Source organism: Giraffa tippelskirchi, chromosome 1 (genome assembly GCF_054371585.1).
Source record: "Giraffa tippelskirchi isolate mGirTip1 chromosome 1, T2T-mGirTip1v1.2.pri, whole genome shotgun sequence".
NCBI lineage: Eukaryota > Metazoa > Chordata > Mammalia > Artiodactyla > Giraffidae > Giraffa > Giraffa tippelskirchi.
This window is the reverse complement of record NC_137275.1, coordinates 31,112,815-31,130,044: the sequence shown is the minus strand read 5'-3', so window position 1 is coordinate 31,130,044 and position 17,230 is coordinate 31,112,815. Positions and strand designations below refer to the sequence as shown.

Sequence of the window (17,230 nt, the reverse complement as noted above, 5' to 3'; positions counted from 1 at the left end):
GTGACTATGTGCCCAATATCTGGATTGGATATCTCTATGAAAGAAAACCAATGATACTTGATCCCTACGTGGCATTCTACTACTGGAGGATCATAGATCTTAATGCAAAATAATAAAACTTTTAGAAAATAATTGAGGAAATAATCTTCATGATTGTGAAGATAGCAAAATCTTCACACAATAAAAAGATATTACCACAGAATACCAGATTTTGTGGTATTCTCATGTAATAAAACATTTTACAGCACTTTAAGTGAAAGAACTTCAGATACGTGCATCAACATAAATGATTTTCACAAATGAGAGTCAGAATATATACTATACAATTTCATTTCTGTAATATTCAAACACTGTTAGATGTAGGGTGTTGAGTTATAAGTCCAGGATACTGTTTTCTGGGATGCTGGCAGTGTACTATTTCTTGTCTAGGTGGTAATTACATGGCTGTTTACCTTGTGACAATTTATTGATCTGTACATTTGTCTTCTGTGTTCTTTTCTGTATTATATTTCACCACAAAACTTCTGAAGAATTAATATATAAGCTATTAGAGAGGGAATTATTTCTGTATGAAAACAAAACAAAGAGCCTGCCAACAACATGTGCTGAAAAGTTACTGCGAGGTGCTGTGAAAGTAGATATAAAAGATACAGAAAAGAATGCATCTGCGATCTATAGAGATTACACATGATAAGAGAAATTAAGTATATGTGAACCAATACCAGAATATTGTTATAATAACTACATGACTTTTTCCAAGAAAGCTGATGTGTCCACGAGATACACATTTCAGTGCACTCCATTTTCATAAAAAGAAAGTGAGTACTCATTATTTATGTAGCTAAGTGTGTAAAACCCTGGAGTAGCAAATGGCAACCCACTCCAGTATTCTTGCCTGGAAAATTCCATGGACAGATGAGCGAGCCTGGTGGGCTATAGTCCATGGGGTTGCAAAGAGCTGGACACAACTGAACATGCATGCACAAACATGTAAAATTTTAAATACATAGCTGATTGTCAAACTTCTACTCTCAAATCTTTGTAGCCATAAATGTAAATATATTTATTTGATAAATGAGATTTGTTCATGCAATTAACCATTTCAAATTTAGCATTAGCAAATACTTCCTAAATTCTGGGGCAAGAACTAAACTCATAAATACTACATATTTTATTATGGTTTGCAAAATATTTTCAGTTTCCTGAAAATACTAATATTTTTACCACTTCACATGAGGTTTTTTGGAGGGGAGCGCAATCACAAATAGAATAGAATTCTCTTCTTTTATCATGTTTTTTAAACACAAATATCCTAATTGTCCTCACAGAATTCCTCCACCTGGACCAGCAGATTTTCTCTCCTGACTAAAATTCTGATTTGCAGGTTAGTAACACCATTTGGAGTTCTACCTACATATATTTCTGTGGGAAGAAAAGTCCATTTAAAAAATATTTCTATTTTATATTGTACTATAGTTGACTTACAATGTTGTGTTAGTTTCAGGTGTACAGAAAAGTGATTCAGTTATACATACACATATATCTATTCCTTTCCCATTTAAATTATTACAGAATACACAGTTCCCTGTTCCATATAGTAGGTCCTTGTTGGTTATCTATTTTCAGTATAGTAGAGTATATATGTCAATTCCGAACTCCCAATTTATCCCTCCTCACCACCTTTCCCCTTTGGTAACCATAAGTTTATTTTCTTAGTCTGTGAGTCTGCCTCTGTTTTGTAAATAAGTTCATTTGTATCTTTTATTTTTTTTTAGATTCTCCATGTAAGCAATATCATATGATATTTGTCTTTTTCTGTCTGACTTACTTCACTTAGTATAATAATTTCCAGGTCCATTTAGGTTGCTGCAAATGGTATTATTTCATTCTTTTTAATGGCTGGGTATTATTCCATTGTATATATGTACATCTTCTTTACCATTCATTTGTCAGTGGACATTTAGGTTGCTTCCATGTCTTGGCTATTGTAAACAGTGTTGCAATGAACAGTGTGATGCATACATCCTTTCAAACCATAGTTTTTCTCTGACTGTATGCCCAGGAGTGGGATTGCTGGATCATATTGTGGTTCTATTTTCAGCTTTTTAAGGAAGCTTCATACTATTCTCCATAGTGGCTGTACCAATTTACATTCCACCAACAGTACTTTCAATAGTGTAGGAGTTTCCCTTTTCTCCACACACTCTCCAGCATTTATTGTTTGTTGACATTTTGATGATAGCCATTCTGACTGGTGTGAGGTGCCTCACTGTAGTTTTAATTTGCATTTCTCTAATAATTAGCTATGTTGAGCATCTTTTCAAGTGCCTCTTGGCTCTCTGTATGTCTTCTTTGGAGAAATGTCTATTTTGGTCCAAAAAGTCCATTTGTAATGGCATGTTGCATCCAATTTATTTAATAATGTCCTCACATTCATTTTAAAATATAGAATTACTTTTTAGTGTTAATTGTATTAATAATGTTGTACATTAAACCTAGTACTTATTTATTTTATAACTGACACTTTGATCTTGGATTTCTCAGCCTCCAGAACCACAAGAAACAAATTTCTGTTATTTTTAAATCACCCAATCCATGGTATGACTGTTTCTTTTTTCAGAAAGAAATCTGAACATCACCAATATTTGTCAATTTATACCACAAGAAGTGCTAGAACTAATAAGAGAAATATTCTAGACTTAATAAACATCATTGCTGCACTTACTTTCTGCTAAACTCGATTTCTTTGAAAATGTTTTGTGAATTTATTGAATGTCACAAAATGTGATTATTAAATTCCCTATGTTTACATAAAAAGATATTAATATAATAACCCTATTAAGATATAACATTATTGTATTTGAACATATAATTGGCCTGGCAAAGTTTCTAAGTGGACACCAAGTGCATAGAATGGTACAGCAGGAACAGTGGTAAATGTAAAATTTGTACACAAAGGAAGTTAGGGTTGACAATTGATGTGTGTTTGCATAACACTTTAAGACTGAGAAAAAAATGGAACGGTACAAACGATGAACAATTATGTTCACACAAAGACCTACACATCCACATACAAATATTGTAGTAGCTTTATTCATAGTAGCCAAAACCTATAAACAGTTCTAATGCCCTTCAATGTATGAATGGTTAAACAAATTGCAGTGCATCCATACTGTGAAACACACAGCAATAAAGTAGGAATGAACTATCATGTGTGGGCACGACACACGCAATTTGGATTGATCTTAAAGGAATTATGTGGAGTCAAGAGGCCAACCTCCAAAGTAAACATATTGTATGATCCAAAGTAAACATATTGTATGATCCCAGTTGTTAATATATACCATTCTCAGATGAAATTATATAGATGGAGAACAGATTAATGTTTGTCAGGGATCACAGACTGGGAATGGGGATGGAGATGATGCCAGATGGCTGTGCGTAGCATGAGGGATCCTTGTGACCAACCTATTCTGCATTGTGACTTGGTGGTGGCACACAAATCCACACGTGAGATAAAATTACATAGAACTAAATACACACACACACAAATAATTGCATGTTTTAAAAACATAAACTCTCATAAGGTTGATAGATTGTCTCATGGTCAACTTTCTGGTTATGATATTGTACTAAAGCTAATCAAGATGTTACCATTTCCATGAACTGGATAAAGAATACATAGGATCTCTCTGTATTATATTTCCGGTCTTCCCAGGTGGCGCTAGTGATAAAGGACCCAACTGCCAGTGTAGGAGATATAAAAGATGTGGGTTCCCTCCCTGGGTCAGACTGTAGATCTTCATATGGTCCAGTAGCTCTATAGTTAAAAAGGTTTGTCATATTTAAAAGTTGAAATGAAAAATTAGAATAACAAACAACTTGGTAATATGTTTTGGAATGATCTCAATAAAAGTTCTTTTGTAGAATTAGAATTAAACAAGAAACCAGCCCATTCTGTTGATCTAATAATCTTTTCCTTTTAAAAATACTCATTCAATCTATTAATAATCAAGTAGCAATCATATAACCCTGTAGTTTACAGCAACAGTTATAATAGCACTATTTCTTTAGCACCTGCTATGTTCTAAGAACTTTGTTAAGCACTTTTAAATATCTCATTTTAATCTCTACAGCATTCATTTGAGGTGAATATTATTATCCCTGTCTTATAAGTGAGTATATTGAGGCTTAGTGTGTTTACAACTCAACTGGCTTATATCACACAGTGTAAAACCTTGGATTACTTCTTAAAATTGATGTGTAAATAATAACAAAGCTACATAAACTATTTGCATAATACAAAAATAAAAGGTCAGTTCAACAACACTTGTTGAAAGACTATTATATACAGAACACTTTACTAGGTACTGTGGAAAGAGAGATAGAAAATATAGCTGAGAAATGCCTGCCCTCTTGCACAGTTAACAAATATTATTTCAGTCATGACTTCTTAACTTTCTCCAATGAAATGGCTAAAAAAGACAAGTTCAAGAACGCTGAAACCCTTTGTTGTGTTAGTCACTCAGTCATGTCCGACTCTTTGCCACCCCATAGACTGTACTCCAGGCTCCTCTGTCCATGGGATTCTCCAGGCAGGAATACTAGAGTGGGTTGCCATTTCCTTCTCTAGCAGATCTTCCCTACCCAGGGATTGAACCCTGGTCTACCCTGGTCTCCTGCATTGCAGGCAGTTCCTTTACCAGTTGAGCTACCAGAGAAGCTCTGAAATCCTTTCAGTTCAATTCAGTCACTCAGCCGTGTCCGACTCTTTGCAACCCCATGAACCGCAGCACACCAGGCCTCCCTGTCCATCACCAACTCCCAGAGTCCACCTAAACTCATGTCCATTGAGTCGGTGATGCCATCCAACCATCTTATCTTTTGTCGTCCCCTTCTCCTCCTGCCTTCAATCTTTCCCAGCATCAGGATCTTTTCCAATGAGTCAACTCTTTGCATCAGGGGGCTAAAATATTGGAGTTTCAGCTTCAATATCAGTCCTTCCAATGAACACCCAGGACTGATCTCCTTTAGGATGGACTAGTTTGATCTCCTTTCAGTCCAAGGGACTCTCAAGAGTCTTCTCCTTTAGAAGTTAACTTTTAAATAAAATTATCATTTAAAAATAGGATACTATTTTATCTATTTCTCTGTGCACATTAAGTTTGAACTATCGCTTATATATTCACTATGGCCAAATCTCTATTTCTAAGATCTTTTGAGAAATATTTCTCTGAGAAATATGATGCCACTGTGAAATTAAACTTCTAAAGTTTCTTCTTAATTTAAATCTCTTCAAGTTTGCCAAAAAAAAATCCTATCACATTGTAAATTTTACTTTAATTTGGAAACTACCTCCAGAAATGTGGAAAATACTAACATGCTGTCAATTTATATGGATTAATTTTTAAACACCTTCTTAAAGTTAAATTGTATTCTTTTGGTTTTACAAGACCCTGATACAGAATGCCTACTACAGCGTTCATCATTACTTGAACATCCTAAGACTTGGTTCCCTTTATTTACCTACAGCCTACGGGTGCCACCTAGAGGCCTAACTGTGAAGCATATTCAAACAAAAGGAACACTAAGAGAAATGGTAGGAAATGTACTTTAAGTCTTTCTTTAAAATTCATTGTTTTCCTCAATTTTTTCAAAAGAATTCATTAAATTAAATATATTTTTACAAAATATTTAACACTGTCAATTCATGTCAGATTTCATATCATATTTTAGCCAAGTGCCTAAATTGTATCAGTTCACATGCCAACAATGTTATTTAGGTGGATTTTTTTCTACTAATGTTTCTTGCAAAGTGGTTATGGTACACTACAGAACTCATATGAGTAGTTATACACAGTGAGGAAAGGATAATGCAAAAATTCAGTGAAATCTCACCACTAACATGAAACCAGTCCTAACTTCATAGTGCCTACATCACTTGAATGTTGTATGTCTAACAACTCAGTAGTAATTTACCAAAGCTGAAATCAGGAATGTGGTTGATATTAGGCTTTTTCTATCAATTTTCTATCCAGGCAGTGAGCAATTCAGTGTCTTGCTAGATGTAGCATGGAGGCATCTTCCAGGATAAATTCCGCATAATATCCTCCCATCTGAGCCCAGAGGAGTCTAAGAGACACATGGTGTAAGAGTGGACTGGTAATGAGGGCAAGGAAGTGGAGTGGTAAGGCCGGAATCAGCAGTCATCTCAAATAGAGGTCTGACCTGTAGCTGCATTCATACAACTATACACACTCACACCTGGACCTTATTTCCCTTCACAGCTATGCAATGTGGAAAAACTTTAAATACAAACACACAAGCTCTTGGTGATAATACCATCTCATTCAGTAGTTCATACAGATTCTATTTTTATTTCCTCCCACCCAACCATACAAAAATCTTACTACATAATGTATGCTGCTTGTTCTTAGGTAAATTTTCACTCTAGGCTCAGATTTGAAAGGAATTCGCAGTAAATTGATGAGTAACATTTTCCCCATCTTCCCCTTTTTGTGGATTATCATAATGTCAAGCAAATTGATGATGTTTATTTTTTATTATGATATGTTGACATTCTCACTAGTGCCATGTTAAATAAATACTATTTGCTTTAACTTAAAACAAATACATTACATAGAGTTTGTATAATTATTATAGGCCATAAGAAAATAGAATCTTCCCCACATTTATCTCTGTCAGTTTGCTGGAAATGCAAATAAATTATATCTTGGTTTCTCTTTATTTCCTTAACCTTGCTCCCATTCTTTCACCATCATGAAGTATTTGGTTTTCTGCTGTCTCTTTACCTGACCTTTCATAATGATTATGATCATTTTCTTCACCGCATTAAGAAAAAAGCACCTAATACTTTTCTGTATGTAAAAATGTACTTTTTTCTTTTCATATTTTGTTTTACTCTTTGTCCTACACCTTGAAAGTGGAAATTTACTGAGTTGAGAAAAGCTAGGGAAATGAAGGAAGGGATCACTTCAAACTGCGTACACGTATGAGAGAGATTTATGTCAACAAGTCAAAATTTGATGACAGAAAACTTCCAGAAAACAAATGACTGCAAGTTGAGACAGAATCCATCTGGTAGAAGCAAGTTGGTGTACGGAGCAGAGCTAGGAAGGAAATAGCAGATGGTTTAGCTCGACTGGTCAGATCTACGTGACCTGCATGATGACTTCTGCAATTCTGTACCTCTAAGAATGACCCGTACACAAAAGTGAGTTCCATTCTGCTAGGCTGTTCTCTCTTAGACACCAGTTTTGGAAGTGATCCAATCCCGGAAGGCAGTCACTTTAGTATAAACTCCAGGCTTATTGGGTTGCCCACATTCATCTCCCCAGCTCACAATTCCAGCAAGGTACCAGATATCTCTAGCATCTGGACTAACCAGAGGTCCTCCAGAGTCACCCTAAAGAAGAAGGGAGAGATTAGTAATTAATAATGCAGCTTATTACAGAGAAATGTGCTATTTTCTAATGTGAGTTTAATGAAAGGGGCAGTTTTAAATAATCTTCAGTGTGCTCAAATGAGAAGTGATGTCCTTTATCTATGCCAGCAATTCACATAAAGGAGGAGCTCCCCTGCCTGGAGAGCTGGTTAGGCTCAGGGTTCAGTACTCTGAGATGAAAGACTCCATGTCTTGGCAGAACAGCCCCAATCTGATACATCTGACAAATGACTGCCCACACTCTATCAGTATGACACATCTCCTAAAAGAAGAGTGAAGAGTTTACTACTGATAAAAAGCATGGACGTCAGAGTCAGACACCTGGGTTTAAAGCTCAATTCTGGCCCCTCCAAGCTGGCTAAGACCTTTAATTTACTTACTGCTAATGCTCCTAATAAAACCTACCTGCAATGATAATTTTGAAGATTATGTAAGACAGTGTACATAATGTGCTTAGCATAGAGCCTGGCACAAAACAGAACTTAGTGAATATGCATACATAACCACAAAGTCTAGTTGTTCATGCCTTGTGAAAGCCAGTAGGCTATTTCTTTTATATGGATCATAAAAACAAGGTGCTGACTGATCTTCCCCCAAAATCCTGGGGCCTCTAGTTACTGACCACTCATTACATGTTCAACACTATATGAAGTGCTTAAATAATTAATATATTATTTCATTAACTCGTGTAATTCTGGCAGCAAAGCATGGAGTTAGGTTTCATTTTCTCTATTTTAGCAATGAAGAAGCTGAAATTAACAGAGTTTAGCAATTTCCTGATATCACATGCTATTCAACATCCAGAGTGATTTCATTAAGAAGTCCATGCTTTTTTTCCCTTACATTATACTAATTTCTTTGCGAATTTTCTTTCATCTACATAAAAGTATTAGCTAACACTAATAATAACTCAATTAGATATTATGTTTGTAATTTTTAAATCAATTAACCAATAAGTATATTTTCTTATACTCTCATATGTGGTAGGAGTTGTAAAAAGAGTCTAAACACATGAGCCCTCCCCTCAAGGAGTGTACAGTCTGCTGATAGAAACAAGGTGTACTGTATGAAGCTATCGGATAACAAATCATTTTGATAATTGACACCCAAGCCTATGTGAAGACATAGCAGATTAGGAAAAAGAAATGGAATATGCCAGAAACTACAAAGCTTAACTCTGTTTAGGAGACAGGAGTGAATGAGTCTGATAATAAAGTAATTAAGGAAAAAAGACAGCAGTGAGTCTAACAGCATCACAAGCTGAAAACTAAGGTGATGTCCAGCAAGTATCAAATGGAGAAAGAGACAGTTGGTTCTGTTAACACTACTTAGCTCACATGTGATTGGTGAATAGGGGAGTTACATCAGTACAAAGTGGAAGTTGTGATGGCTTATAGGTGTTTTGACTTAGGCAAAGGAGCCAGAATAATGGGAGTGGAACTGTAATTTCCAGAAAAAAAGGTCTCAGCTCAGCTACTGCACAGACAGAAGCCTTGGAGGCTCTAATTTAAGAAAATGTTGAGTGTCTATGCCCAGGAACCTTTCTCCCTACCCAAAGAGGCACACCCCATCCTTGCTTAATTCTCAGGTCCTGCCAGATTGTACTTCCTCCTCTGCCCAGAGCTATACTCCCATGTGCATTGTCTCACCCTCAGCAAGCCAGTATTTCTACTCGATTGTTTTTATGCGTTTTTAACTTTCCCTCAGTCAGCCGCCAGCCACCCTGGGCAATCTGCCTACCTACACTAAGTTATTTTTCCAGGTACAATTATTTTTGCTGTTGATGATGTTGTTAATTCTCTGGTTACAAAGTTGCATAACTTTTGAGGGGTCCATTGGTCTGTATCTACTGCTATTTTTCCCTTAAATGCAGTTATTTTTAGTGAGTGGTTTAACGAGAAACAGAACAGGAAGTTTATTCAAGAATATGGGTATGTATAGCTGATTCACTTTGATGTATAGCAGAAACTAGCACAATATTGTAAATCAATTACTCCACTAAATTTTTTTTACAAAAGAATGTACATATCATAACAGAAACTTAAACCCAGAAGCTAAACGAGAAACCAGTTTTAGTGATAAAGATATGAAGCAACGAAGCAATAGATTAAGTTCTTAACAGAAAGAATGGAGACAAGGAGATAAATATGGAAGAAATAGTAAGGGGGAAATATTCTATGATTTAAATGATTGCATGTGAAAGAGATTTAAAAGTAAAAGATTTCAAGAATAATGAAAGCCAACCACATAAACGAGAAACTTGAAATAAAAAAAATATTTCAAAAAAAAAAAATATTTCATGGACAGGGAAGCCTGGCGTGCTGCAGTCCATGGGATCGCAAAGAGTCAGACACGACTGAGCGACTGAACTGACTGAATGCCTGTTGACTTTAAGATGGAACATATATAAAAGTTAGTCTTATACTAACAACTTAAAACATATAAATGGAAATGGTTTGGGAGTATGTGGAAATGTGAGACTGAATTTGAGCAAGAGATTAATTTTGGAGATGTAGATTTGGAAGACATTAAAGTGACAGCTACTTAAAGAAAAGGTAATTTCTTTGAAGGTATATGTAGAGAAAAAAATAAATGAGTCTTAAGGAACAGCCAGGCTTAGAGAGAGGCAGAGAGGGAAATAAAGAGAAACCAAAATAAGGAAACAGAAATGAGTTGTTGGAAAAGGAGGGAGGGGGAAATCAGCATATTTCAAAACAAGATCATATTTTAAGACGAGGTAGCCACATCTCACTGAGATGGGAGAGAGTAAGAGACCCAAGTAAAAATTTCTGCATATAAAGTTATTGATGATTTTTGAGAGGGGGAAGTACCAGATTTCTCCTGAAACAGAAAAGCAGTGTGTTATAATCACAAGGCCCAACTTGGTTTCTCCTCTTTAGTTCCCCACATTTATGAGGCATTCACATCTAATACTATCATCAAAAAGGCATTGTATTAATAGAAGAGGTAACATATTTTGAAATGAAATTATAAACATCTGTGATTTACTTCAAAATAGATCTGGAGTTGAGGGTGGGAAGAAGAGGTTGGGGGTTAAAATATGTAGAAATGAAATAAGATTGGTCATGAGTTGATAATGTATAAGCTGGGTGATGTGTATACACTGTGAGTCAACCACAGAAAAAAGTGTGGCCCCATCCCCACCCCATCAACAAGGGCCAAGTGGGGAGACTAGACTTCCACCCTTACAGAATCTAAGGAAGTCCAATTCCCACCTGACTGGTATCAGAGGAGGCTGAGTGGGGAGCCTCTCTTTCATCCCTGCCAGGTGATGATGAAGGCTTCCTCTTCCTCCCCTGTGGTAACCAGCTGGGGAGCATGAACTACCCCCCAATACTGATGAGGCAGAACTCTCTCTCCCACTAGGGTGATGTCAGAACAGACCTAGTGGAGAACCAAGCAGTGATAAGGCCACTATCCCATGATGTCAGTGGAGACCACAAGGGGAGCAGTAACAAGTTGCCCCCAACCAGAGTGGTATTTTTTCACTGCATCCTCACCATCCCAGACTTTATATGTGAAATCCCCTAAATGGAGGGTGTGAGGGGGTTTTCTATTTCTCCACCAAGAAGGGTGAGGAGGAAAATGGTACATATTTTTAAAAAAATTAGATTTAATAAGTTTCTGGACTTTTCTGGCAGTCCAGAGGTTAAGACTCCATGCTTCCAGTGCAGGGAGCACAGGTTGGATCACTGGTCGGGGAACTAAGATCCTGTATGCCGGGCACTGCACAGCCAAAAAATAAAATAAAATAAATTTAATAATTTTCTCCCATCTTAAAAGAAAAGAAAGTGAAAGTGGCTCAGTCATGTCTTACTCTTTGTGACTCTCCAGGCCAGAATACTGGAGTGGCTAGCTTTTCCCTTCTCCAGGGGATCTTCCCAACCCAGGGATCAAACTCAGGTCTCCAGCATTGAAGGTGGATTCTTTACCAGCTGAGCCACAAAGGAAACCCTAGTGAGAAGCCTGCAATTCCACCTCCACCCACCAGTAACAAAGATCTCTTTCCCCACCTGGGTGTCAGGGGACAACGAGTGGGGGAAGTGCTACCTCATTCCCCTACCCCTCCACTGTCATGTCAGAGGAGTCCTGTAAAAACAGAAGATTTAAATAAGATGCCGAAACTCATAACATAATATTCAAAATGTCCAGGATATATCTGAAAATCACCCAATACCAAGAACCAGGAAAATTTTGACTCGAATAAGAAAAGGCGATCAATCAGACACTGACACTGAGGTGACAGATGTTGGAATTATCTGACAAAGATTTTAAAGCAGTCATCACAAAAATGTGTTAATGGGCAATTTCCATCATGAAACAAACAAAAAATCCAATAATCAAAAAAAAAAAAAGCTTACTAGAAGTGCTTAACAGAAAAATGAAGGGGATGATGGAAGTAAAAACAAAATCAATGAAATTGAAAATAGAATGATAGAAATTGCTCAGTCTGAACACACAGAAAAAGGAGTGGAAAAAAAAATGAACAGAAGCTCAGAGATCTCTGAGAGCATAATGAAAGAGTTAACATACCTATTACTGGATTCCAAAATTAAGCTGAAAAATTTTCAAAGAAAAAAAGGCTGAAACTTGCCCAAGTTTGTCAAAGGGCATAAACTTGCAGATTAAAAAGCTGAGCAAGCCCTAAGCAGTATAACCAAGAGAAATCCATGCCAAGATACATACTCAAACTTCTGAAAACTAAAGACAAAGAAAAAACCTTGAACACAACAAGAAAAAAAATGACACTTCATCTGCAAGAGAAAAGCAATTCTAACAACAGCAAGTTCCTATCATAAATTATAGAGGCCATGATTTAAGCACTGAAAAAGAAACAAAAAAACCTGTCAACCATAAATTATATGCCTGGCAAAATTGTGCTTTACAAATAAATAGGAAATAAAGAATTTTGCAAACAAAGAAAATCTAAGGGAATTTGACACTAGCAGATCCACACTAAAAAAAAAAAAAAAAAAAAGGCTAAAGGAAGTTTCTGAAACAGAAAAGAAATGATATAAAAAGAATTTTAAACATATACATTGCCATATGTAAAATAGATAGTTGGTAGGAATTTGCTGTATAATGCAGGGAGTTTAAACCTGATGCTCTGTCACAGCCTAGAGGGGTGGGAGGTGAGAGGGAGGTTCAAGAGAGAGGGGATATATGTATACCTTGGTTGATTCATGTTGATGTATGGCAGAAACCAACACAATATTGTAAAGCAATTATCTTCCAATTAAAAATAATTTTAAAAAAATTGTAGAAAACCAGAAGGGAAGAAAGAACAGACGATGAGTAAATAGACTTCCCTCCTCTTAAGTTTTCTAAGTTACATCTGGCACTTGAAGCAAAAACTTGTCTGATGTGGCTCTCAGTATTTATAGAGAGGAAATATTTAATATTTATATTTATTAATATTTAATATTATGAATGATGAAAGGTTAAAGAGGCTTAAGGTATGTTTGCTATTTCAAATCCAACTCAAACTAGTAAAATTTCAACACCAGTAGACTATGATAAGTTATATGTATTTAATTTAGAGGAACCACACAATTTTCCTACAAAGAGAGAGTATGGTTAAAAACACTAAAAGATAAATCATGGTGCTTTTCAGGTCTACTATATTGCTCTACTTTTCTGTTACTTATTCTATGAATTTTTGAGAGTTTGATATTGAAACTCCAACCAAAAATCTTAATTTATCTATTTAAAATATACTTGTAATATACGGCAGAACTATAAAAAAATCAAAATGGAATTCTGAAAAAAGGTTACTGTATGATTCTACTCATACAACATTCTTGAAATTACAAAATTATAGAGATGGCAAACAGATTAGGTTATTGCCAGGTGTTAGTGATGATAAAGTGATGTGGGAAGGAAATGGATGTTTTTATAAAGGGAGAAAGATCTCTGTGGTGATGGAAGCGTTCTTAACTGCAGTGATGATGACACAAATCTACACATGTGATAAAAAGCTAGAAGTACACCTTGTACCAAGATCAGTTCCTAGCTTTTATATTCTACTCTAGTTACATGAGATGTAACCACTGGAGAATACTTGGTGAAGGTTATAGGGTACCCTTCCGTACTATCTTTGCAACTTCTTGTAGAGCTGTAATTATTTCAAAATAAAAGGTGAACAAAAAATCATGCAGCCAATCACTTACCTGGCACGCATCTCTATTTCCTTTCAAGGAGCCAGCACATAACATTGTAGGAGTTATGGCATTATTGTAAGCTTGAGGTGCATTGCAGCTTTTAGTGTCTATGAGATCTACCTGTACTTGCCGAAGATGATTTTGACTGCTACCTAAAGGGAAAAAAATAGACTTCATATTTATATATATACATATATTCTATAAACCTGAAGAAAGTCTTTTATAATTAGTTATTGGATGAGCTGGCACATAGAATCTTAGTAATGTATTTTTTCAGATACAGTAGTATTTGGGAAATTAAGTATAACTATTTTAAATGATGGTTGTATGGCATCACCGATGCTATGGACATGAGTTTGAGTAGGCTCCGGGAGTTGGTGGTGGACAGGGAAGCTTGGCATGCTGCAGTCCATGAGGTCGCAAAGAGTCGGACACGACTGAGCTACCGAACTGAACTGACTGATTGGATGAAATGGCACATAGAATCTTAGAAATGTATTTTTTCAGATACAGTGGTATTTGGGAAATGAAATATAACTATTTTAAATGAAGTTAGGTGCCTAGGAAAGAACCTCAAGTTGCTTAAGTAATTTCTATGTCATTATTAAGCTTAGAAGTTAATTTCAGTAGGGAAAGATGGTGGTTTTATGATTCTTTGATCTTCACAGTTGGGTGTAAGTATTAATGATCCCTAATCTCTTATGTGGTTAATACCCTGGTGGCTCAGATGGTGAAGAATCTGCCTGCAATGTGGGAGATCCAGGTTTGATCCCTGGATCAGGAAGATCCCCTGGAGAAGGGAATGGCAAACCACTTCAGTATTCTTGCCTAGAGAATTCCATGGACAGAGGAGCCTGGCAGGCTACAGTCCACAGAGTCATAAAAAGTATCAGACACAAGTACGCAACTAACACTTCCACTTCACAATCTTATATGGTTATTACCCTAGTAAAAATTTCAGACATATTCACTCTTTCAGCCATCTTACCAAGCACCATTACTATAGTTGTAGTGATGGACTTGAAAGTAACCTAAGGCATGAAGGAATTTACATATCTTCTAAATCACTTAGTTCCCAAGTAGGACCTGATTGGCCCAGGTCCATATGACCAACCCACCAACATATTTTGGCATAACGGCATTCCACTATTTAAATGCCTTAGCATACCAAATTAGGTTACTAAGATTTGACTTTCTCTTCAGATGCTCACCATCATTTTGCAGTGCTCCAAATCCTGTCACAAACATCTCATCACCAGGGCGGAACTCATGGGATGCATCGGGGAGACAAATTTTGTGTACTGCATTTGTGTAGGGAACAGGCCTGGAAAGCTCTAAGACTGAAATATCATAGTCATGCGATGGATATTTGTATTTTTCATGCACAATTATCCTCCGGAGGGCTTGTTTCATTTTTGGAGGATGTATTGTGACTCCAAAAGAAGCAGTCCACCTGGCTGGGTCCTTATACCTGAGGATAAAGTATGAGGAACAAATCCTACTTTACCATGTTACTAATATAACTATTTATATTAAATGATTTAGCACACACATGTCAAAGTAAGTTTTCCTTTTAAAATTATAGTTTCTATGCATAGATACAAATGCTTTCCAACCTAAGGTTCAGGGGTCAGATAAGGTGGAAATACCACTGTATCATGTTTCTTAGGGCTTCCCAGGTGACTCAATGGTAGAGAATCCACTTGCCAATGCAGGGAGACACAGGAGATGCAGGTTCAGTCCCTGGGTCAGGAAGATTCCCTGGAAAGGGAAATGGCAACCCATTCCAGTATTCTTGCCTGGAGAATCCTAAGGACAGAGGATCCTGGAGGGCTAAAGTCCACAGGGTTGCAAAGACTTGGACATGATTGAGCAACTGAGCACACACGCATGTTTTCTTAGGGTGTACACTTCATTCTGCCTACTGAGTCACCCACTCCAGATCCTAGGGCTTTTTGATATTTCTGGGCATCAGTGACTCCAAGGGACAAATGGAAAGCATATCTTGTACAGAATGAAAGAACTATACGCATTCTGTGTGCCCCATGTTGCCTATCCACACATTTCTCTGAAAATCAAAACTGCTACACAATAATTTAACAAAGCATTACTTATCCTGTATACCTCAGGCATTTTGCAATAGGTTGGAAGATTGAATCAAAATTCCTTGAAATATAATTAGTCAATCTATTCAGTTGTACCAATATAATTTGTTACTACCAAATTTCTTCATGTTTAATTTTTTCTTAGAATTTCTCCATCAGGGTCAAAACTATGATTCACTTAGCATCTATCTCATGTAGATATGTAGAATCTACCTGAGAAATGGCTCTTATTTTTCACACGAAGCTCAATGTCCAGAGATAATTCTCAAAGTCCTGCTTCCTTTGATAAATTACTGTGTAATTGTCAGTGGATAATTTATCTACATGTTCTTTGATACCATTTCCATTTCTAGACTATAAAACCTCTTACTAACATTTATGTGTTTCCTACTCTTGTGTCCGACTCTTTCTGACCTCATGGACCATACAGTCCATGGAATACTCCAGGCCAGAATACTGGAGTGGGTAACCTTTCCTTTCTCCAGGGGATCTTCCCAACCCAGGGACTGAACCCAGGTCTCCCTTATCGCAAGCTGATTCTTGACCAACTAAGCCACCGAGGAAGCCCTTTGTGATAAAACATGCATATACATACATATGTATGTAAATAATCTTTAATTTGTATTAAACTCATCTCTCATGAGGTATTTCCATCCTACTAACCCCAATGCACTTTGCTTACCCTTAGTCATTCTCATGGAGAAGGAAATAGAAACCCACTCCGGTATTCTTGCCTGGGGAATCTCATGGATGGAGGACCCTGGGAGGGCTAGAGTCCATGGGGTCGCAAGAATCAGACAGGACTTAGCGAGTAAACCACCACCACCACCCAGTCATTTTCAAGGTTCAATACTTACGTTCTAAAGCAGTGGGCAGCACTCACAAGCCATGTGTCATTAATTAAAGTTGCTCCACAGCGATGGATCCCATCCCATTGCAGACTAGTCTGCCACGGCCATTCACCCTCTTGTACCTCTGTTCCACCAACAATCCTGAGAGTCTGTCCTGAGGTTTTGTTCCTTCGTGTCCCACAACCTGCAGAAGAGAGGATGCATTTGTTAGCAATTGTTTTTATGTATCAAACTGTGTTGTGCATCCTCAGTCGTGTCCTATTCTTTGCAACCCATGGACTGTAGCCCAACAGGCTCCTCTGTCCATGGGATTTCCCAGGCAAGAATACTGGAGTGGGTTGCCATTTCCTTCTCCACAGGATCTTCCTGACATGGGAATCAAATCCAAGTCTCCTGAATCTCCTGCATTGGCAGGCAGGTTCTTTACCCCTGAGCCAACTGTGAAGCCTGTGTATGTATATGCATATGTATACATTTGTCTCTATATACAACAGATTAATATATATTATTGTACATATCTAATTATTATTGTATATATCTAATACTAGTAATAGAATATTGTTTATAACAGTTTCTCAATCTTGGCATTACTGATATTTTCAGGTGGATAATTCTTTGTTATGGGGG

The 17,230-nt window shown here is 36.8% G+C and overlaps 1 protein-coding gene across 8 annotated transcripts in view; it reads right to left on the bottom strand.

Moving 5' to 3' along the window:
- Positions 1 to 7,005: 7,005 nt before the first annotated feature.
- LOC145511153 (transmembrane protease serine 11E-like) overlaps positions 7,006 to 17,230 on the bottom strand; it is a 101,803-nt gene continuing 91,578 nt past the window's right edge. For 4 of the 8 annotated variants that reach the window (XM_081504170.1, XM_081503947.1, XM_081504023.1 and 1 more), the window contains 4 exons: positions 16,610 to 16,787; positions 14,859 to 15,118; positions 13,657 to 13,799; positions 7,006 to 7,426 (listed from right to left, as the gene is read on the bottom strand). In XM_081504170.1, the coding sequence (XP_081360296.1) occupies positions 7,265 to 7,426; positions 13,657 to 13,799; positions 14,859 to 15,118; positions 16,610 to 16,787 (743 nt within the window). In that variant the 3' untranslated portion in view covers positions 7,006 to 7,264. The remainder of the gene's footprint in view (positions 7,427 to 13,656; positions 13,800 to 14,858; positions 15,119 to 16,609; positions 16,788 to 17,230) is intronic. The other 4 variants (XR_014057825.1, XR_014057812.1, XM_081504083.1 and 1 more) reach the window with 2 other exon arrangements.